We start from the raw sequence: 25,411 nt of genomic DNA, 5'->3' as shown, positions 1-25,411 counted from the left end.
CACACTGGAACGGAATTGCACTCATGTGGTTATGGTACTCACAGTATAACTGGCAAACTAGATATGATCTGCAATTTATATGATGATGTCATTAATGTGTGACAATGTTGTAAAAAGAGAGCAACCAACAAAACAAAACAGCAATAATTAACAATTGTTCAAAAAAAAAAACTCAAAAAGTAAAGTGGGCCTAGTACACAAAAATGACACATTCAAGGTTTTCAGCAAAGACTTGCAAACATCCCATGAAGTCAAGTATTGCTGAAATACTGCAAGTGACTCCCAGTTTTAGGGGAATTCATGACCTTGAAGTTCATAGGTTTCAAACAAACATAGAAATTAGAATCTGCATTCCAAGCTCTGTAAGCATTGTATTTGAGCCTAGGACAAGATAAACTTCCTGGAGTACTAAAATTTTTAGGAGTTTAAATCAAAGTATTCAATTCATTTAAATGATCTTATAGGCTGGACCCAAGCATGTTTGCACTAAACAAGGAACTTCATTCCACATTTCCTGATGTGCCATGAAGTTTAGAACAAAAACAAAAAAAGAGGATGGAATTTAGGGTATGAGTTCTAATACATACACTATTATGGCCTTAAAAAAATATGTTCATAAAATATTTTCAGCCAAGTCAAAGAGTGCCCTGGGTATGCCAGGCCTATCTCCTAAAGGAGCCATGCAGTGAAAGTTCTCACCCCAACTTAATTTACCCTCTCAATCTAAACAAATAGTTGTTTTGCTCTGATTAGTTCTGTATTGCTGACCAAGCACAGATAGTGTACCCAGCAATTCAAATATTCATAAAATTGTGCCACTGCACAGATTTTTAGGTCAGCATCATACACACAGCAAGAAAAGCAACACTATAAATAGATAAAAATGTTGGTACTTGTAACCACTCTAAATATGCCACAAAATATCCCTTACTATAACTAAACTGTAAAGGGAATGAATTCTCCTGAAGTACTTATGTTATACACTAATTCCAACAAAACCATATGTTTTGTTGTGTCTGGGTCCTAGGGTGACATTATTTCCCTTTGTACTCTTTATTTGGTAGTCCTAAACAGAATGCTTCAAATCTCATACTCTGCCCACAGTGTCAGCACATCCATCTTCCTTTTACATCTGTAACTCCACGCAACAAGACAAAATATCAGAACAGACGGAATAAAAAGTCACACTTTTTTATGCATTATTCAAATAGATATTATCATAAAGAAAAGCAAAATAATTTGTGAACACCATAAAACCTGGTACTGCTAGATGTTTAGTCCAGGAGTCACGTTTCTTGTGTTGTCCATACTGTCAACAGTAACTCAGAGCATGATAGATAGATAGATAGATAGATAGATAGATAGATAGATAGATAGATAGATAGATAGATAGATAGATAGATAGATAGATAGATAGATAGATAGATAGATATTATATTTAGGATTGACTCCCATCTTCTTCTTTTTCTTCTCTTCTTTTGAACAACTCTTTTACTGATCTTATAAAGCTACAGTAAGTATGATGTGGTCATCCAGTCTCCAAGACAACTTTACCTTTTTATAATTAAACTAGCAAAATACCCGCGCTTCGCAGCGGAGAAGTAGTGTGTTAAAGAGGTTATGAAAAAAAAAGGAAACATTTTAAAAATAACGTAACATGATTGTCAATGTAATTGTGTTGTCATTGTTATAAGTGTTGCTGTCTTTTTTATATATATATATATATATATATATATATATATATATATATATATATATATATATATATACACACACACACACATAAACATATATATACATATACATATATATACATATCTACATATACACATATCTACATATATATACACATCCACACACACATATATATATATATATATATATATATATATACACACATATCAACATATATATACACATACATACATAAACACACACATATACATACACACACACACACACACACACACATATATATATATATATATACATATATACACACACAGACACATATATATACATAAATATTTACATATCTACATATATACACATCTACATATATATACACATATATATACATATCTATATATATATATATATATCTAGACATACATACATAGATAGATTGACACATATATATATACATATCTACATATATATATATGTAATTGTGTTGTCATTGTTATGAGTGTTGCTGTCTTTTATATATATAATATACACACACATACACACATAAACATATATATACATATACATATATATATCTACATATACACATATCTACATATACATACGTATATACACATATACACATCCACATAAACATATATATACATATACAAATTTACATATCTACATATATATATATATAGACATACATATATACATACATACATTCACATATATATATATATATATATATATATATATATATATATACTGTATATAAACATATGTACTTATTGGCTCCTGTATTTAGGATATAGCAGGTTGGATAATGGACGGATGGACATCTGTATGCATAGCCGTATTTGCCCGTTTTCGTTTTTTTTGTTTGTTCAGTAATATTTCAGTAAACCCGGAGCTTGTCAGTTCAAATCCTGGTACTGACACCACTGTGTGACCCTGAGGAAGTCACTTCACCTGCCTGTGCTGCAAAAAACAAAAGTAATGTAACAAATTGTACCTCAGATGTTGTAAGTTGGTGGAATAAAGGCATAAGTAAAATAGATAAATATGTATTATACACATAGGAACTATTCATTTATTTTCAGTTAAGTCATCTGCAGCAAACTTTTATAAATGAGGGTTTCTGATTTTTAGATAGTGCAAACTGTTTGTTCTTCATTGACGTTTTCTCTTGGAGAGCTTTTTTTCATTGAAAATGAAAGCAGCAGCTGCCAAAATATGTAGCCTTCTTATTAATTTTTCAACATTGTGTAAAATAAATGTATAAAGTAACATAAAAGCTTTAACCCTATAACGCCTGAATTTTTAATTTCAGGAAAAAAAATTTTTTTTGTTTTTATTCTTTACTTTCATAGTTATCAATATATAAAACAACCAAAATATATTAAAAAAATATAAAATTTGCAATGTTTTTTAAATGTAACCAAATTGTCACATTCGTCCATGGATCTATAATACAAGAATAAAAAATGCACCTTCATTTCTATATTGTTTTTCATCTTATTTTATTATTAAATAAAAAAAACAAACTGAAAGCTTATTTTATTTATAAAGTATAATACAAAATGTATTTGTTTATAATTTTAGTTAGTGTGAAATTGAACAAAACAATTTTTTTCTTTTGTGATACAAAGATGAACTTTGCATTTGCTGCAGAAAAATACTGGTGCACTCTTGCAATTTACATTTTTGCATCTTCCTCTGTTTGTGACCTCAGGGTAATGGTGAAGACCATCCAAACGGATATCACTTCCAGGGATACTTTTGGTGGCAGGACCTCTTCTCTTTTTGTTAGCAAACTCAACATCAGTAGAACTAGTTGAAGGTCTGCCTCTTTTTGTTGGTCTATTACTTTTTTCTTCAAGAAGAAGAGCTTCGGTGATGCTCATTTTGAACTCTTGCAGACTTTGGATCTTTTTTTTTGGTAACTGAAGGCTCTCACAGTCTCTACGATAAAGTAGCCAAGAGTTCACAACAGTCACATCTATAAAATGAAAAAATAATTTGTGATAATATTTTTTCGATCTGATGTGAATTCTGTACAGTGCAATTAGCGAGTCCATCAAATCAACACCTCCCATAAACTGATTGTAGGTTTTCACAATAGCGGGGCAATCGATTGTGATGGTTTGTTTTGTCTTTTTGTCATATCGCTTACAGTTGGCCTTTGGTTCTGCCGAGGCAAAAGTTGACATAAGGTTTACAACTCTATTATCTGCCCATTTCACTACACGTACTTCAGTATCTTCAACTAGAGCAGTCACTTCTTGATGGGACCCTTTGCCTCTTTTCATCAAATCTTTGTCCTTGATTAGTTTGATGCCAGGCAAACGATTGATTCTAACAGTTCCCAAGCTAAATATTTTTTTTCTTTGCTAAAGTTGTCATCAAAGGAAGTGACGTAAACCAGTTATCAAAATATAATAAATGGTTCAATCCAACAGGAATTGATTGGGCCAATTTCAGTACTACATTTGAACTAGCTCCCAAGTCGGGTTCTCCTAATACCGGTTCAATTTTCTCTGAATATATGAAAAAATCATACATGATGCCTTTGTCATCGCAAAGAACAAACAATTTGTATCCCCACTTGTGTGGTTTGCTGGGTATATATTGTTTCATGCTTGATCTACCTTTGAATGGAACTATCTGTTCATCCACGCATAGCATTTGGGGCATTGGTATTTCCCGAAACTTTTTTTGTAAATGGTCTATCAAAGGCCGGATCTTGAATAATTTATCTGTTTTCTCATTAGGAAAGGGAATTTGTGAATTATCATTGAAGTGAATCTTGGACTTTATTTCTTCCCATCTATCTCTACTTATCACTTCCGATACAATAGGACAGTTTAGTTTGCTCTTCCAATATAAACGTGAATTTGAGAGCTTCACCATAGACATAGCAAGCAGTGTACCCAAAAATTGCTCAAGTTCCTGCCTACTCAGTGCAAGAGGTTTATTAGGATTTTGCTGGATTGCATAAAGATTTGATTGGTCGACAATATGAGTAATGATATCCTTCGAGAAAAAATGTCTAAAATATTCAACAGGACGTTTTATTACCCCAGAAGAATCTATTTGTCCTAACCATTCAGGCATAGGTCTAGCTGTACCGTCTCCAGAAATGTGCCGCCAAAGAGGAATTCTTTTTGATTGGAAATTTCTTGATGTAGATGGCTTTGAACTTGTAGTTATTGGAATTGATTCTTCAACTTCAACAACTGAAGTTTCTAACTCATCTTCACTAGTATTATCATTACTAACTACGAGGTCTTCTAATTCATCCAAATCAAAATAATCGGGCGCATATTCACTTCCTATCATGGGAAAAAATAAATAGTTATCAAAATAGTTTGAATAGCAATATAATTAAAATTTTATATCCATCCATCCATTTTTCAACCCGCTGAATCTGAACACAGGATCACGGGGGTCTGCTGGAGCCAATCCCAGTCAACACAGGGCACAAGGCAGGAACAAACCCCGGGCAGGGTGCCAGCCCACCGCAGGGCACACACTAGGGACAATTTAGAATTGCCAATGCATCTAACCTGCATGTCTTTGGACTGTGGGAGGAAACCCAAGCAGACATGAGGAGAACATGCAAACTCCACGCAGGGAGGACCTGAGAAGCAAACCCAGGTCCCCAGGTCTCCCAACTGCAAGGCAGCAGCGCTACCCACTGTGCCACCGTGCTGCCCAAATTGTATATTGTAAAATGAAAATTTTTAAATATAATACACATTTTATTTACCAGTGTCATCCGTATTAGCATCTGGTTCCTTGTCTGAGTCTGTACCGCTTCCATCTAGGTCATAAATTCGCCGTTTTCCATAAAACAAACCACAATCCATGCTGTGGTAATTTTTGTCACCGTCGAATCAAAAGACGAACGTAACGAATTCGTTACGTTTTGAAAAAGCGGAAATATATAATAAATATAATGTTTTTTATGAGTATTACACCTTTGACATAAAAACTACAGTTTTATGAACATATACAAAAAATATCAACACTAAAACTTCACTAGATTGAAAATTATCGTGAAATGCACTGAACGCCAACGAGCACCTAACCACACACGCACAATCGGTCGAAACATGTGCCACTATTCAAGCATTTGGCCGCTAAAATGCCTGACTAGCGGTATGCATTTGTAATAGCAAAGTGCGCCGATTTCGTTGACATCGTCGTCGGCTCCAAAAGCTTTAGAATTTCTGTACCAGATACGTTTTAATTAAATGTTACTAAAACGTCGCGCTCGCGTTATAGGGTTAAATACTGGTTATTCTTTTACACTAAAATATTACTAAAGAGATACAAAAAAAGTAAAATGGATATGTTCTTTTTCTTTAAGGAGATTAAATATTACTGAAGAAAGAAAAAAAAAATTAAACAGCCAAATGGGGCTATGCATACGAACTTAAAAGGTTTAAATAAAACATAAATATATATTTTATTTTTACTTGCTTAACTTGTGGAGGGTGTATCCTGTAGCAAAGCCCTAACTTTTTTCGTGAAAGCCCGTTTCAGTAAATAAGTGTTAAAAACAGGTGTAAAGATATTGACAATAAGCTACGCAAACCCAGGAAGACATGGAATCGTTTAAATCAAGTATCATTACATCTTCCTTTCTTAAAGAGAAGTAAGGCAGTACTTACAAGCTTACATATTTATATATAGACATACATATATATATACATATATATCTGAAGCCGTGCAAGCACACTCTTGAGAATGCAACGTATAGTTGTACAGAAGAAAAGCAATCTTGCCTCAAATGAATGGCAACCTTTTGTAGGTCTATGAACTTAATTTAAACTTTAGGTTTACACGGTGCTTTCTTTCCGAAGTACCTGCACTCATGAATATGTCTGTATGTGTCAGTCGGTCAAATCAACACGCTTCGCACCGGCGAAGTACCGCTTTTAAATTTTTATTAAGAAGAAAATAAAACGTTTTTAAATTGAGGGAAAATATACTAATAACAGTTTGTTAAGGATCTGTTTTTTTGTGAAGCTGCCTTTACTCGAGTGATCACTTCGACCTGACTTGGTGGCCAAGTATAAGCATTACCTCGTAGGTAACCACCCATACAATCAGATTGTGAATCAGACTACGAATGCCGTGAATGTAATTACACACTCACTGCACTTGCTTACGGTAATCGAACCTCGGACGTCAGCGCTAGAGCGGCTTAGCAGCGGTGAAGTATTGCTTTTAAATTTTAATTAAGAACAAAAGAAAATCTCAGAGCTTCGATTCCCGAAAGGGAGTGAAGTGAGTGTCCGGTTAACCACCAGGTAAAGCTTATGGTTGGCCAGCAAGTGACGTAACATCAGCCACGGTGCCTTCAGTTGTGAGAAGCAGATCATAGAATGATTGAAAATAGTTTTGCATTTACCTTTTTAGTAAAAGGCGAGCTTTTAAGCTTGAGAAATCACCCCGTAAATGCACACGTTTAATTGCACATGTGTTAATATGTATGGTTACACAGTATTAAAAGACAATGAAGAACGTGATTTACCTTTGTTCCCGCGTTTGATAAAAGGCGAGCTTTTAAGCCTGAGAAATCACCCCGTAAATGCACACATTTAATTGCACGTGTTAATATGTATGCTTACACAGTATTAAAAGACACTCAAAAATTAACGTCATTTACCATCAGCCACGGTGCCTTCAGTTGTGAGAAGCAGATCATAGAATGATTGAAAATAGTTTTGCATTTACCTTTTTAGTAAAAGGCGAGCTTTTAAGCCTGAGAAATCACCCCGTAAATGCACACGTTTAATTGCACATGTGTAAAAATGTATGGTTACACAGTATTAAAAGACAGTGAACAACGTCAGTTACCTTTGTTCCCGCGTTTGATAAAAGGCGAGCTTTAAAGCCTGAGAAATCACCCTGTAAATGCACACGTTTAATTGCACGTGTTAATATGTATGCTTACACAGTATTAAAAGACAGTCAAAAATTAACGTCATTTACCTTCGTTCCCGCGTTTGACTCGTGCTGTAAATCTCTTCCTTGTTTTTAGTTCACGTGATCACGTAGGAGGCGTGATGACGCAATACGTGACTCTGCCTCCTCCATTAGAGTATATGGACAAAAAATATGTTCCAGTTATGACCATTACGCGTAGAATTTCGAAATGAAACCTGCCTAACTTTTGTAAGTAAGCTGTAAGGAATGAGCCTGCCAAATTTCAGCCTTCCACCTACACGGGAAGTTCGAGAATTAGTGATTAGTCAGTCAGTCAGTCAGTTAGTCAGTCAGTCAGTCAGGGCGGGCTTTGCCTTTTATTAATATGTATAGATTTCTTGTCTCTAAAATGTGCTATCTGAGCACATATGCTTTTGCCAATAGAGTCAGAAGACTTCTGCACAGCGTGCTTGCGTAACTAGGAACAAGGTTTGTAAGACACCGTCTAGTGTCACCATCCAAAGTTCACAGAAGTAGAATCATGTTTCTAAAATTAACTGCTTTAGCTTCATGCTTCTGACATCATAAACGTGAGCCAACAGGACAGAATGTTTGTATAACAGCTTTTAAAATCATATTTGTAATATGGTAGAAGGTATCAACAAAAACAAGCATAGCCAAGTAATACTTCAGGCTCACAACATACCAGATCTTATCGCAGTTTTTACTTAAACTAGTTACAGGCAATTCTTACACAAACACTAAATCATTAAAGTACATATGACAAGCGGCTCTTACCATAACAGGGTAATTCAGTACAGAAATAAAATAAAGCATCAGTTTTTTTTTGTATAGGTCCACTTTTAAAACATTACAAGAAATATTCTGCTCTTTTCTCCAACACCACGGCCAAATAAATAATATGTGAATCACATTTAGTCAAAAATCGTCAAATTTGTTGAAAAAGTCCTTCCACCCATTTATGAACTTGACCAAGAAAACTTTAATTCTTTTTTAGTGATCACTGAAAATAGAATCTGTAGTATTTCAGATCCTTATTAATAGTTAGTGGAAAACAAACATTGTTTGCAACACTTTTGAGGCATTTTAAATAAATGGAGTTGAGTTGCTTAGGTAGTTGCTTCAATTTAATAACTAGTCTGTCTTTCAATTTGGTAAAAAAAAAAAGCTCCATTTATTTTAATAGATTAGTATTGAAGGACTATGGCATAACAGTAGTTTTGCTGCTCTATTGGGCTTGGATATTAGATTCAACTCAGAGCACCTAAAACCATACTAGTCCTCTTCCACAATCAAGTTCATCCTGATTAGGTTAGCAAGTAGCTTTAAATTCTTCAATGATGCATAACTGCATCTTTGTGTTTGCTGCAACAAAATACTGTTCCATCTAGGGCTATTTTTTGTCATTTAGCTAGGAATAGGCACTGACTCTTTCAAGAAAACTAATGTCATATGGCAAGAAAGTAAATGGATTAATCTAAAGACAGCTATACAGCCATCCTGCAATTGTGGTATTTGTTGAACCTAAATTAGGAAAGGTGTAGCTGCATTAGACTGTTTTGTCATGTAAAATTGTTCACAAAAAACACTTTAACATGTAAGGTTCTTTTTATATTGATGAACAACCACATATCATAAACACAAAACTAAAGAATCATGGTATTGATTTTTTGAATTGAACACATGACTCTTGACCAACGAATGAGTGGGAGAGGTAGGTCTTCAAATTAAAAAGTGATACCCATGAGCATGTGCATTTCACTGGGTAACTGACTCATGGATTATGAGACAGAACTAATTTGCGATTTTGTTTTTTCCATAAACATTTTTCACATTACTTGCCATTGTACAACACTGATTACTTTTGATCTAATATCTTCATTCTACATGAAACCACAGGATTAAAATCTGACTACAAACTACAGGGGTAAATAAGATGGATTCCACAACTTAAAAAGCCTTTTCCTTTAAGCAAAATAACAGCTGATATTAAGATTAGGAATATATCAATCTCAAAACCAAAAACTCAAGCCAAAACTACTTCCTCCTTCGAGCAATCTCAGTCTCAGTGTCTTCCCCCCATAATGAGGAACCAACACCTGAAGTTTACTAAAGCTTGCCACAAAAAAAGTGTCTCTTATAAAGAAAAGGTGCAAAAAACTACATACATGCAAGAATCTAAAGGGTGTATGATGCAATGAGCGCCAACTTATAAACTATGGAGGGTATGAAATTAAAGAGTACAATATAAAGAATAATAATTAATTTGGCCAAATCCAGCAGTTTAGCATTAACACACATTTTGTTTGAATTCAGAGATGTGTTACAGGTATCAGTTCCGCCATAAGTTGGAAATTAGCTGAGAAGAGCAGACCAATAAATGAATATAGACCAGAAATAAAATAAAAGGTCAATGCAAGAAGTCAAAATGCAAACCAAAAATCAAAGTCAAACATTTATAAGCCAGAAGTTCAAAACCATTAAGCAATGATGAAAGGTGTTGAAGAAAATCCACAAATTTGGAGAATGAAGAATAAATAACATATATTTTGGCACTGATGACATAACATAGTGCTAATTCCTAGACTGCCAACTGGCAATGGGTCATCTCATGACAGTAAATATTCCTCAAAATGACAGTGCATCAATAAAAAGATAAATCAAAACATAAAAATACATGAATTAACAAAGCTTAATTAAATTTTTTAATAGAAAACAAAAGTATACTTGAATACTTGACGGTTTAAGGCCTATGTAAAAAATTATCGACCATACAGAAATTTAGAAAGCTTCAAAAATCAAACTAACAAAAAAGAATCAAACAATTCAACGACACAAGACTGTAATAATGCTTTAACCATTGTCATGAATTGAGTAGATGGTGATATCACATTCTCTGTGGGAGCCAGCAGACTGCCCTGAAAATGGACAGACCTAGATGTAGATCCAAACATTTCAGGAAGATTCATGCTACATTCTACAGGCTGATGAAGAGAGAGAGCGTGGTAGGGTAAAGAGATATTGGCCCTATTACATGATAGGGAAACAACACATGACCCATATTGGAGTTTGAAGCCTCAGTTTAGCTGGTCATCTGTTAGTTCGTTTCACATCTCATTTATGCTTGGCTGTCATTTAATGAAGAAAGGAATCAATTCAGAGGGCTGAACTCTTCTAACAGGGCTATTAAAGTGATGGAGAAAAAGCTAATTAGCAGTGAAAATTGGTCACTGATTAGGAAAAGAGTTAAAATGAAAACCTGTAGCCACTGCAGCACTCCAGGCCTGGAGTTCGTCACCCCTACACTAGCAGATGAAATAATTATCTTTTTTTTTGGATTTTATTGATTTTAATAACAAATAACATTCCATACAAATAAGTCAAGTTTTACAAGACTTGGTTCAAAACAAATCAACCCCCACCCATGAGAAAAAGAGCTAGGCCAGTAAAGTAAAACTTTAAGCTAGTGAAAATAAGTAAATAGATAAATTAATAAATGAATAAAAATAGAGTAAAAAAAAAAGGGGAGAGATCTGTTTCCTCAATTAAAACGCTTATTCTAAAATGTTTTTGATTAATTCCTGCCAGGTTTTGAAAAAGTGTTGTACAGATCCTCTAAGTAAGAATTCCAATTTCAAATAGTATATAACATCAGTTACCCACTGATTTAAAATAAGAGAGTTAGGATTCTTCCAGGTAAGCAAGATAAGTTTACGTGCTAATAGTGTAGTAAAGGCAATTACAGTTTGTTTGTCCTTGTCCACTTTAAGCCCATCTGGAAGTACACCAAACACAGCTGTTAATGGATTAGGAGGTATTGTGACACCAAAGGCTCACTGAAAGGCATTGTCACGCTTGGGTCACAGATTTGCACAGAGACACAGGAGGTTGTAGAAAAAAAAGGAACTTATTCAAAGCACTGCAAACAAACATTTGTCTCTTTTCAAAAGTTTAAACGTGCTCCATGACAAGTCAGAGATGACAGTTCCGCCAGGAGCAGAGAATGTCTGAGAGAGAGAGAAGGAGAAGCAAGCAATCAATTTAACAAACTGAAAGAAGCCCGTACAGGCTTTTTAAGAAGGCGGAGCACCGCGCGAGAGGCATATTACGGGACAGAGCCGGCCAGAAGGGAACGGAGGAATGTGAAGGTAGTCTGTCATGTTTTTTTAGGGGTTTTCCCAGGGGCGTCTGTATTCTCTGGGGGTGCGATCAGCTCCGCAGCTCACACCCCCTCCCTCAGCTTTATTCACGTTTCCGTGAATCAAGCGATCCTCCAGACCAGGTTCAAACAGACGTGACAGGACATCAGCATTAATATGCTCAGAGCCAGGTCGATGCCAGACTATAAAACTGTAAGGTTGTAATCCCAAGAACCATCTCATGAGACGGGAGTTTGTATCTTTTTGACGGTATAACCATTGAAGTGGAGCATGATCAGTTACTAATGTGAAATTTCGTCCCCATTAAGTAATACCGTAGCGCTTCTACAGCCCATTTAATCGCCAAACATTCTTTCTCAATAGTTGAATAATTGCGTTCTCTTGGGAGTAATTTCCTACTCAAGTATGTGATAGGGTGTTCTTCCCCATCAAAAACCTGGGACAGGACTGCACCTATTCTGAATGCACTTGCGTCCGTCTGTAGTATAAAATCTTTAGAGAAATCGGGATTTCGCAACACTGGATAAGAAGACAAAGCGGTTTTTAAATCTGAAAAGGAACGTTCGCAATGTTCTGTCCATACAATAGGGCGTTTTTTTCTTCCTTTAGTAAGCTCTGAGAGAGGAGCAGCCCTATTTGCAAAGTCAGGGATGAATCTTCTGTAGTAACCCGCTAGCCCCAGAAATGCGCGTACCTGTTTCTGCGTTTTAGGATTTGGGTAAGCGAGCACCTCTTCTATTTTTCTTAATTGAGGACGAAGTAAACCCCTGCCCATGGAGTAACCTAGATAATGTGTCTCAGACATACCTAGTTTACATTTCTTAGGGTTAGCAGTCAATCCAGCTTGTTTCAGGCTATCAAGGACAGCCTGGAGACGTTCTAAATGCGAATGCCAATCATTGCTGAAAATCACCACATCATCAAGATACGCCCCAGAATATTCAGAATGTGGGCGTAATATCATACGCTGAAACGTTAGAGGGGCCACGTGAAGACCAAACGGGAGTCTTGTAAATTCATAAAGTCCATCAGGAGTCGCAAATGCTGTTTTCTTTCTGATGACCCAGAGATGTTTCTTTTGGCTTTTGAACAACTGCCGACTTTGTTGGGATGGGACAAATGTCACTGGGCTGTTATCGTCACCCCTTTTTTGTCTGGTGACGCCCTACTTTCCTTACGTAATGTACCTGCTGATAAGCTTGGTGATTATTATTTTTTGAAGGAGCAAGTTCTTTTGCGTAAAACCATGACCTTTTTGTCTAAAGGTTTTGCTCTTTACGACTGGAAACTGAATATGGACGGTTCCATCCGTGCACAAATACAAGATTTGATTCATAAAGTGCATTGCTGGTTTGAGGGGGACAAGATGGAGCATATAGTAGAAAAGGTTGTTATGAACATAGTCCTGTTTGGGATACCTAGACCTCTCCGGGATGAGTTTCTTCGTCATAATCTTGAATCACTGACGATTATTTCTCAGCGGTTGGAAGGCTCGCAGACCGCTTGGCGAAACAGCGGCGGGTTTGGTGCCCCGTATGCTGTGTTACAACCTCCAAGAGACCGCCCACATTCTCGTCACCTTGACCGTAGACCTGAACATCTTCAGCCTTCAGCACCTGATCATCGGATTTCGTTGGGAAGACCTCCAGGGAACGCAGTTATGAATGAGATGCCTGTGCCTGGAGAAAGCGGCCGTGGCCGTGGATGTCGCCGAGGATATTTCGGCAGAGGTGCTGAACGAAAATGTTTCCGGTGTGACCAACCCGGTCACTTGGCAAGAGAATGTCGTCTGTCTCCAGCTCAATCTATGGAAGTTGGTTTAGCAGAGGTTTGTTGCTCGAATATTCCGGATTCATCAAAAGAGAAAGATGGCTTATTGATCTCGGTGAAGTTTGGGGGTCGCGAGATGACAGCGTTGTTGGACTCGGGCAGTGACCTTTGTGTTGTCAGACACGACTGTCTCGATGACAGATACCTTAGTAACACTGAGACTGTACGGATACGTTGTGTACATGGGGATGTTAAAGACTATGAGACATTACTTCTTCCTTTAACTTATAAGGGTCGTCACTTTAAAGTTTGGTCTGCTGTTTCTGACTCATGCCCTTGGCCTTTGCTGATAGGCAGAAGAAATGCCCTTTTTCCTAGACTAATGGCTGAACATCGCTCACCAGTCATCAAGTCCCCTGTTGAGCTTAGTGGGAGGGAAGAAGAAGGGGAATTAGTGGCAGTTGGGGAAAATCTAGAGCCCCGATTAGATATTGAACCCGATCTCTCCAGTGAGCCTGAGGGAGACACCCCCCACAATTTCCCAGAATGGCAGGAAAGCCCTTCTACATCCTCTCAGATTGCAAATGCCTCAGAACTCAAACCGAGTACTAGCGAGCAGCCGGATTTTGTGCGCTTGCAGCATGCTGATGGCTCATTAGATTATGCATTTAAACAGGCTCACACTGCTAGTGACTCCTATTACCAAGAGCGTGATACCGGGGGCTTGAAAACGCCACACTTTCTAGAAAAAGACAGTTGTCTTTTCAGAGTGATTACAGACCATCTAATGGGGGAATTTATTGAGCAGCTAGTTGTACCTGAGGTGCATAGGGAAATTCTTTTGCAGCTGGCCCACTCTCACATTTTGGGAGGGCACCTGGGGGCTGACAAGACCAGATAGCAGTTATCAAAACGATTTTATTGGCTGAATATGGGAAAAGATGTTGAACGGTTCTGTACTTCATGTCCTGACTGTCAAATCGTCTCTGCTTATAAGCCTCCTCGGGCTCCCCTTTGTCCTATGCCTATTTTGGATGTCCCCTTTCAGAGGGTGAGATTAGATATTGTCGGCCCTTTGCCTAAGACTAAGAATGGGTACCAATATATGCTATTGTTGGTTGACTATGCAACGCGATATCCAGAGGTAGCTGCTTTGAAAAAGGCCAACTCTTCCTCTGTAGCCAAAGCTCTGTGCATGATTTTTACTCGTATTGGCATTCCTAGGGAAATTTTGACTGACCAAGGCACACCTTTTACTTCTCGTGTGATGAAACAATTGTGTAATAGTTTCGCTATTAAGAAATTGGGCACCACCGTTTACCATCCACAGACTAATGGTTTGACTGAACGGTTTAACAAGACTTTAAAACAAATGATCAGACGAGTTGCTCATAATGATCCTACAACTTGGGACACCGTCCTGCCTTTTGTTATGTTCGCGGTGCGGGAATCGCTGCAAGCATCCACTGGTTTGAGTCTGTTCGAGCTGTTATTTGGCAGGCGCCCTAGAGGCATCCTGGATGTTGTACGGGAGGAATGGATAGGGCATGAGACAACATCTCTCGGGCAGAGTTTTGCAGAGCGGGTAGTTTCGTTACAAGATAGAATTTCTAGACTTTCTTCTATTGCTGTGGAGCATCAACAACGCGAGCAAGAAACACAGAAGCGTCTTTACGATAGGCGCAGTCAGCTTCGTGAATTCAAACCCAGCAATCGTGTTCTAGTACTGGTACCGTCTGACCCGCACAAATTCCTAGCTAAATGGCAGGGCCCGGCAATTATCGAGGAGCGTATGGGACCAGTAAATTACAAGGTTAGAATACCAGGCCGGCGAAAACCATTCCAAATTTTACACATTAATCTTTTGAAGAAGTGGCACGACCGACAAGAGGTTTACACTTCCTTGGCTGCTGTTTCTCAGACTGATGTTGTCATTGGTAACGATTTAACTGGCTCACAAAAGACAGAATTATTAACCTTGATTGAACAGAACACTGATGTTTTTTCAGACTTGCCAGGCGTCACTAATTTAGCAGAACATAAAATCACTACTGAACCCGGTGTCCGGGTATAGATGCGGCCGTTTCGAATCCCGGAAGCACGAAGAAATATTGTGCGCGAAGAAGTCAAGAACATGCTGGAGCAAGGTGTAATTCGAGAAAGTAAAAGTGAATGGTGTAGTCCGGTCGTGTTAGTTCCCAAGCAAGATGGTTCGGTTCGCTTCTGTATCAATTTTAGACACTTCTTCGTCAGCACATTCTTAGCATTGTCCGGGACCGGAGGCAAAGGACAATTTGCCTAACATTTTGCGGAGTAGGCGGAGGAGGAGGCAGAACATACTGTTGAGGGACCGTAGTATCCCTTCGTTGCACACTTTGATCCTCCGGATCGTAAGGTAATGGAACATTCTGGGCGATTTGAAAAATGTATTCGGCTTCCGACTGTGCATCCATCTGTGCAACCACTCCTGGTACCACTTGTCACGCTTGAGTCACAGATTTGCACAGAGACACAGGAGGTTGTAGAAAAAAAAGGAACTTATTCAAAGCACTGCAAACAAACATTTGTCTCTTTTCAAAAGTTTAAACGTGCTCCATGACAAGTCAGAGATGACAGTTCTGCCAGGAGCAGAGAATGTCTGAAAGAGAGAGAAGGAGAAGCAAGCAATCAATTTAACAAACTGAAAGAAGCCAGTACAGGCTTTTTAAGAAGGTGAAGCACCGCGCGAGAGGCATATTACGCAACAGAGCCGGCCAGAAGGGAACGGAGGAATGTGAAGGTAGTCTGTCATGTTTTTTTTAGGGGTTTTCCCAGGGGCGTCTGTATTCTCTGGGGGTGCGATCAGCTCCACAGCTCACAGCATTTAAAGATTTTGGTCCAGAAAGATGTTAATTTGGTGCACACCCAAAACATGTGACCCAGTGAAGCTGGAACTTGATTGCAACGTTAGCAGGTTGGATCTTGCCCTGGAAACATTTTGGATAATTTTAAACAAGACAGATGTGCTTGATATATAATTTTAAGTTGAATAATTATATGCTTTAAGCATTATGGAGCTCGAGTGAATTCTGTGCATTGCTAACTTTCACTCCTTTTCTGAGATGTTGAGTGAGAGATCCTTTCCGCACTGTACTCTTGGATTTTTAAAAGGGAGGGACTGTAAAATGGTTTTATATATTACGGAGATGCTGTCTGAGTCCTCAAACTGATCAATATTTTTTTCAGCATAGAGGTAGGTGGGAGGAGAGGAAAATTGGGCAGGTTTTGTTTAACAAAGTTTCTAATTTGAAGGTAGTGAAAGAAATGTGTTGCTGGAAAGTTATATTTGAAGTGTAATTGTTCATAGGATGCAAAGATGCTATCTATGTACAGATCTCTAAGTGATTTAATCCCAAATGTTTTCCACACATTACAAACTGCGTACATTTGACAGGGTGGAAAAAGGTGGTTCTCGTGCAGAGGTGCCACAGATAAAAGCTTCTCTATCTTAAAATATTTCCTACATTGGTTCCATATTCTGTGTGAGTGAAGCACAATTGGGTTGTTAGTATATTGGTGATGACTTGTACTTATTGGGGTACAAAGCAAGGAATATAAAGAAGTGCTGCAGGATTTTATTTATTTTGTGGACCAAGCCTGTGTATGTTCATCTATTTGTGTCCATATCCAGGTTTTTATAGCTTGTATATTTGCTGCCTAGTAGTAAAATTGAAAGTTAGAGCCATGCCACCTTCCACCTTAGGTCTTTGTAGGGTCACTCTTTGGATATGTGGATGTTTTGAATTCCAAATAAATGAGGTTACGGTTGAATCTAATTTCTTAAAAAATTATTTATTGATGTATATTGTAATGTTTTGAAATAAAAATAAGCTTAGGAAGGATATTCATCTTAACAATGTTAATTCTTCCAACTAAATTGAGATGAAGGGTAGACCATCTATGCAAGTCTTGCTTAATTTTCTCCATACAGACAGCAAAATTTTGTTGATAAACAGCTTTATGTTTACTTGTGATGTTTACCCCTAGGTATTTAAACTGATACAGTATGTGAAGATAAAAGGGAAGGTATCCAATCTAATATTGTGTGCTTGAGAATTCACTGGAAGAGCACACTTTTATTCAAATTAATTCTGACAGAAGAAATTTTTTGAAATTCCGTAAGTGCTATTAGGACTGCGGGCACAGTATTTTGTTGATCTGATATACACAGTACCATATCATCTGCATATAGACAAATTTCCTGTTCAAGTCCTTCTCCAATTGCCTTTAACTCATAAGCATTTCAACAGTGAACTGCCAGTGGCTGAATGGCGATTGCAAAAAGCAGTGGTGACAAGGGGCATTTTTGTCTGGTACAACGTTCTAGTTTAAAGTAGTCCGAATTAATGTTGTTAATACAAACTGAAGCTTGTGGACTGGTATACAGTAGTTTGATCAATGCACAAATGTTTGGGACAAACCCAAATTTCTCCAATGTAGTGAAAAGGTAGTTTCATTCAACCATATCAAATGCTTTTTCTGCATCCAACGATAATAATATCTCCAGGTTGTTAGACTTTGTGGGTGAATATATTACATTAAACAGGCATCGAAGATTGGAAGCTAAGTGTCTGTCTTTAATAATTCCAGTTTGGTCTTGTGATATTACTGAAGGAAGCACTTTCTCAATCCTTCTAGCTAGGACTTTGGGGAGTATCTTAACATCATTATTCAGAAGTGAAATTGGTCTGTATGATGCACATTGTAATAAGTCCTTATTTTGTTTAGGAAAGATGGTAATTAATGCTTGACGAAAAGTTGGAGGTAGAATTTTATTGTCTTTAGCTTCCGTAAATATTGCTAATAAAAGGGGAGCTACCGTAGTGTGGTTCTTACTTAAATTGGAAGAAAATATATATTGCGGCATCACATGCAAATTCACTTCCACAATGTTACGGCATATCCCTTGTGACATCTATGTACAATCTTAGATATCTGTAACAAAGGAAGATTGTCAGATATATACTTCTGAATGAAAAAAAATGAAAACAAACACTAAAAAACACACACACAGAAAAAAGAGCCTGAAACATGCTCAGCTAGTAGCAATAAGACGTTACTGTTTCCAAAAGGAGGTTGATTTGTCACATTCCCATATAAAAAATGGCATCCATGACATCAAACTCAGTCTCCACCTGAATTCAATAACAATGAAATGCACTGCATATACAGTAAAAGGTGCTCACAAACTCCTTTAAGCGAGAAGTGACATGGTCATTACAGGCATCGTAAACTTATATGCTGCTGAATGAGCCCAATATGATTTTAGGAGTAGATGTTAAGACTTTGCGCTCTCTAAAACAAAAATTTTAGATCCTACTCCTTCTCTTTTTACTTTGCTTTTCATCTATCAGTAAGTAGTTATCTTTTCCAATAACCATTTTGTACTTCAGCTAAATAAATGTATCTTGACTTTGCCAAACAGGAGATGAAAAATATTTGCAGGCTTGTAAATTACCTGATCATCAGACAATGTAAGCCATAATGGGATGGACAACAAGGAAGTTTCTGAATATTTCTGAATATTTTTCAGATTAATAGGAAAAAAAAAACTCCTAGTACAATTCACTTTTTTACTTTTGAGAACTCATTTTATTATTTGTTAAGCATTTAATTAATTTACTGTGTAAATAATTTTCTAAACTGTTTTTATTACACAGTTGAAACAAATCCTGAAAGCTGGTTCTGAAAAAAAAATGTAATAAAAAATACTTTTGCATTAATAGAGCAGATAGTAAATTAACCAAACAGCAATCTTTCTTTTTTGCATTCATCTAAACTTAATATCAAAGTGATATATCTTGAATAAGAACATTTCTAAAAATATCTTAAGACTTCCCACATATTTTGAATACAATAAAGCAATTTTTTTAGTGCTTGCAGACTACATTGATAAATTACATGGAGTCTTAAATACCAATTATCTGATGCATTCTGAAAAAACATGCATTCATTTATTTTTTCCAATTACGTTTGGCAATAATAAGAACTTTTTTATGTTTTTATGTTTCCACTGGATTGAAAGGGTATAGGTCCAAATAGTTGTTCTAAGAAGTATAACATTTGCCACATGAGGGCCCTATAGCTGGACTCTTTTCACACAGTAAAAACATGTAGGAAAATTCATGCTTTTAAATCAATAGCTTCTTTTCATTACTGTAGTCTAACTGCAGAAAATGTGTCAAATTAATTTTTGCATAGATAAAATTCAGCATGAGATATAAAGACAATGTGTTGCATTATATAAATACACTGTTACATACTGTGTTACTTTTCACAAAATATGAGGTTTTTGCCTTTGTCTTTAAATTAAAAAAAATCACTAGATGAAGACTCAAAGGCCTGAACTGCTACCCATGACACCTTTTAATTACTTTTTCAGCATGGCAATAACTGTAACCAATGCTACTTTTTAACATATAGTATACATAGTTTGCATAACCCCAGTGAAAAACTGAGAAATTCTCAGTGAGCAGCACTTCAGCTCAGTTCTGCAGGCCAATAAGCCTACTCTGCATATATTCTGTGAATGGCAAGCTGTAAGATTAATGAATGGAAAACTACATTAATTTAACTTACAAATATTCAGAATGACTTTCTAGAATGAAAACCACTTTACACTTTCTCTAGTGCGCCTGTTGGCAAGCTGTAATTCTAATCAGAGCAATAAGTGCAAGACATGGAACTTTCTGCTTCAAACTGACACATTATACTTCCTATATTAACCTGGTAGGACTGGCCGTAGTCCAGAGGGGCCTCTCGTTGGGGAAATGCCACGAACTATACAGTCAAACAGAAAACTGATCTGTTCCCCTTCAGCACAGGAGAGAAAGAAAACACCAGCCCCTGTAAGAAAAACAGAAATACAGTGTCTTACTTTTTATCGAAGTGATAACATACATTTCAGAGGAAATATACATTTTTATACAATCGCAGAAAAAGTTAAATATGAATGTACAAATTGTTACATTAAAAAACTGATTGTAAATAAAAAAAAAAACTTCTAGCAATTACATTTTGTTTCCTGAAGGAAAAGTAGAGTGTTTAAGATTTCCATTATTTTTAGACAAATATAGGCGATAAATGTAAAACAAGAATGTAAGCCAGAGAATGTAAAACACTGACAACGTTGACCCTTATTACACTGAAATATTGTTGATCATCTTAAAATATAAAAAAAAAGATTTGACTTGATTAATTTTGATTTCAGTCCTTACATTAGAGTAAAACTGGTATTTCAAGAAATATGTTAAGACTTTTGATATCCATAGTATCTTATCTAACAATATCTGATGACCTTTTTCTTTTTCAAATGAACGGTTTTGTTCTTGTAAATGGTGCTACAACAGACAAATAAAAAGGAAAATAGTATCTATTTTTCATTATGTTATAAGAGTAACTGGTTATGTTTCAATATGAGAAGTTTCCTTTGCTTTGATTTTTTCTTTCATTTTAGTCATTCTGGTGGGTGTTCAGGCCACAGTGTGTGTGTGTGTGTGTGTGCTATAAAAAGCCAAATTTCCCCTGGGAACAATTAAAGCTCTCTCTCCAGTCTTTTATAGTTTTATCCAAGGTAAAATGGAAATTACAAGATATTTATAATTATCAAATTTCTATCAATAATTAGTTTATCTTCAATCTTAATACTCCAAAGAATCTTACAAGTATAGCATATAAGGATTCATTGAGAAACACAGGGACAAATGTAAAACTAATACTGTACTTAGCCATATTGCCTTTTAATCCAAAATTCTTCAAATATGCATGAGCACCAAATAAAGGTTATCCTCCACTCTCTTCAGGTGATAATGTGTGTGTTAGCAATAAATTTCCTTCATATCTTCTTTTACTTTATCCACCTACATCCGCTTTGGCCTCCCTCACTTTCTCCTCCCCTGTACTTCCATTTCCAGCACTTTTTTGCCAACATATTCATTGTCTGTACTCCTCACATGTCCATACCACTTCAACCTAATTCACTGTACTTTCTTAATAATAATAATAATAATTAATAATTCATTACATTTATATAGCACTTTTCTCAGTTCTCAAAGCGCTATCCACACAGGGAGGAACCAGGAAGCGAACCCACAATCTTCCACAGTCTCCTTACTGCAAAGCAGCAGCACTACCACTGCGCCACCTATGAGGACAAATAGGTAGATATCTTAGATATCTCTCCCACTTTTGTAGTGCCTCTGATTGTCTCATTTCTTATTCTGTCCATGATTGTAACCCCACACATCCATCTCAACATTTTCATTTCTGTCTCATCTAACTTCTTCTCCTGCGCTCCTTTTACTGACCATCTTGGCTCCATATATAATTACTGGTCTTAGAACAAAAACCTTACCTTTAACCTTTGCCTTCATTCTTCAATCACACAATAATTCTGATATCTTCTTCCAGTTGTTCCATCCACACTGCACTCTACAGTTTATCTCTGCATCTAGTTTTCCATCTCGGATCCTAGTTATTTAAATGTAGCCACTCTTTTCAACAGCTCTCCCTGCAGGCTAACTTCTGAATTGTGATCATCATTACACCTCATATATTCGGTCTTCTTACTATTTATCCCTCTTTCTTCCAAAGACCTTCTTCGTTCATCCAACTTACTGACTACTTCTTTTTTTCTGGTGTTACACAACACAATGTCATCAGCAAAAAAGCATGCACCAGGGAGATTGGTCTATTATCCCTTGACTCCATCGAGGAGAGTGGTCCTTTCTTTGGATTGACTGGCCCTGTGCTGACTCGGCTATGGAATGGCCAATAGGGGGAGGCAGCTTGATGGCCAAGGTCTCCAGGACTCTGAACAAATCCAAGTCATATTATGTGATACCATCTACTGTTGAATTCTGCTCTGCGCTTGTTATATTTCTATTGCACTATTATATTGTACTAGCCAACCCGCGGCGTACCATACGCCGCATAATCAGGCCGCTTTTTTAATGATTTTTAAGCACAGGGAAAAAATTAACATTTGAAAAATCCGGAGGAGAGGGGAAGGACGCCCATTACGCCCCATTCGTCATGCCGGTTCCTCCCTGTGTGGATAGCGCTTTGAGTACTGAGAAAAGCGCTATATAAATGTAATGAATTATTATTATTATTATTATTATTATGCTAGTCTGCTGATTTCTCGTTCAGTAACTTGTGAGTAGTGATGGGCGGGGTGAAGCCTTGAGAAGCATCAACACGTTTGAAGCAATTGTGTCGGAAATCATATAGAAGCTTCGAAGCATTTGACACTCACCTGTCACGTGACACCTTCTGGCCATTTTCATTAACGTTACAGAAACTTATGATACACTTCAATGACGTCTGTTAAAAGTCGTATTGCTTTTATTTTTTCGTAGCTAAAGACTGACAACGAAGAGAAGGGTTCGTCAGTAGCTTCTAGTGTCTGATGTCTAAAAAATATAAATATAACTAATGCCGACAGGCAGAATGCACTATACAATAGCAAGAGTTAAACAAAATAAGACACCTCACCTAATGCATTCCTGGCTGTTTCAATTAGTATTTACTTTTGCACTGTATCATTATAATCGCTCCTGTTATTAGTATTATAATTAACCCTGATCTTTTCTTGAGATCATATTTAATAGCCTTAAATGTTTTGTTTGGTCTGTCTTAATTAAAACGGAGTAGACAGAAAATAAAGGTTTATCCCTGTACTTTGCCATGATATAGGTAAGCACATTTGAGAAAGAAAATGTGAAATCCTTAAATCACAGATGTCATTATTCGATCAAGTATTAAAATCTGTAGTGCTTCGAAAGCTCGACACCGTGTCGAAACCTTAGTATAGAACGGCCCATCACTACCTGTGAGTCACGTAGAGTTTTGATTGTTGTTTGCGATTTTGGCCGCTTTTCGCGTACTGAGTTCGGGAGTCACAGTTGAGAAACAGTTTTTTAATGTCTTTTAAGCACAGGGGAAAAAATGAACATGTGGCCTGGTGCATTGTTTAACTGCCTTGTGGCGGTGTAGTAGTACGGCTGCTTTGCAGTAAGGAGACAGTGGAAGATTGTGGGTTCACTTCCCGGTTCGTCCCTGTGTGGATAGCAAATTATCCGCGACAAACAAACTGTTTTACACGCTGCAAACCAATCCGCGCCGCTTTTTCAATGTTTTTTAATCCTTCGAGTTGCTAATTAACTAACTAACACCCACTCACTCAGCTTGTGTGAAAAAAATGCGCCCGTTCTTTCATTATTTTGTTGCAGCCTATCAAAGACTTGGTGATCATGTTTTGTAGACTCAATATATATTGGCTTTTCACTCAGCGCGAGGGCGCACATTCATCTCGGATTATTACATCTTGCTAGACTAATCTGCTACACGGCTGCGTTTGAAAAACCGACTTATCCCGGATGAGTTTGACCGGCATTAATGATTAGGAATCTGGTTGGAACAAAACCCTGCAGCCACAGGGGTTCACCAGGACCGAGTTTGGCAAACACTGCTGAACAATGACGAAACCGACTCAGGTGAGGAGTGGGGGCGGGCAAAGTAGTTGGAGCTATTGATTATTCAGTGTTGTTTGCCTGGGTGTCTGATCTGCTCAACAGGATTATAAATAAAAGGAAAACAATGTGAAGGCAATGTCACAGGTGATCCTGTGGTATAGCGGGTCCACAGCTCCCCTTCAAAAGCCCATTTTTAAATAAATAATCATCGCACTCACAGTGTAGACTCGTGCTTCGGGCATTTCTCCCCTGTGCACTGTGTGAGTGAGTGAGGAGAGAGAGAGAAAGCCAGTACGTTAGAGTGAGCGAGAGCAGGCTCGAAGGCAATGTGTTCCTGTGGTATAGCGGGTCCATAGCTCACATTCAAAAGGCCATTTTTAATCAGGCGACTGACAGTAGTGGAGTCAGGCACAGAGAAGGTCAGCTGTAGAGAGAGCGTCTCGACTGTTGCAGGGCCTGAAGCAGGTGAGACGCTGATGAAAAAGAGGCACAGGGCTTATTGATTTTTAAAGACTGCTTCCTTCATTGTGTTTTAACTTCAGTTTTAATGGATTGCGCGGCTCTCTCTTGCGCTGCCTGTGTGTGCCTCTGTCTCTCTGTGGCGCTGCCTCTGTGTGTGTCCGTGGCTCTCTCTCACGCGCTGCCTGTGTATGCTTCTGTCTCTCTCTGGCGTTGCCTCTGTCTGTCTGTGTGTGTGTGTGTGTGTGTGTGTGTGTGTGTGTGCGCGCGCGCGGCTCTGTCTCTCGCGCTGCCTCTGTGTGAACCAAGATTCCACTGAGTTTGACTAATGAAAAGTCAATGTAGCTCAGAGCTGCAAGTGGAATGTGGCACAGACAAACAGAAATGACGGCATGTTTTTCGAGGCGTCGCGTCCCAGTTGGTGGGCGTGACTGTGATTTTTTCGTCGTATCCAATGGTCTAAGAGTTGGTGGGCGTGGCTCCTTCCTGCGTGCGACATTGGCGTCTTACTTGTCGACGGTTTAGTGAATCCACGCCCCTTCCGGCGTGCTTTCCATGGTCGGCTACTTGTCTCCTGGCTTAGTGAATTATATAATCCACGCCCCTACCGGCGTGTTTTCCATGGTCGGCTACTTGTCTCCTGGCTTAGTGAATTATATATATAGATTGGGGATTACTTGTGTTCTTTTCTGTGTATTGTATTGACCCCCTTTTTTTGACACCAACTGCACACCCAACCTACCTGGAAAGGGGTCTCTCTTTGAACTGCCTTTTGCAAGGTTTCTTCCATCTTTTTTCCCTAAAAGGGTTTTTTTGGGAGTTTTTCCTTGTATTCTTAGAGAGTCAAGGCTGGTATTTTCCATGTTGGAACAAATG

At 37.6% G+C, this 25,411-nt stretch overlaps 1 protein-coding gene across 3 annotated transcripts in view; it reads right to left on the bottom strand.

Annotated features, from left to right (window-relative positions):
• The window catches only part of dok7b (docking protein 7b), a 177,763-nt gene that overhangs the window by 68,122 nt on the left and 84,230 nt on the right, over positions 1-25,411 (bottom strand). For all 3 annotated transcript variants that reach the window (XM_051928240.1, XM_028801722.2, XM_051928239.1), the window contains exon 5: positions 20,328-20,447. In XM_051928240.1, the coding sequence (XP_051784200.1) occupies positions 20,328-20,447 (120 nt within the window). The remainder of the gene's footprint in view (positions 1-20,327; positions 20,448-25,411) is intronic.

Source organism: Erpetoichthys calabaricus, chromosome 5 (genome assembly GCF_900747795.2).
Source record: "Erpetoichthys calabaricus chromosome 5, fErpCal1.3, whole genome shotgun sequence".
Lineage (NCBI taxonomy): Eukaryota > Metazoa > Chordata > Cladistia > Polypteriformes > Polypteridae > Erpetoichthys > Erpetoichthys calabaricus.
The sequence above is the reverse complement of the archived record's forward strand: the minus strand, read 5'-3'. Positions and strand labels throughout refer to the sequence as shown.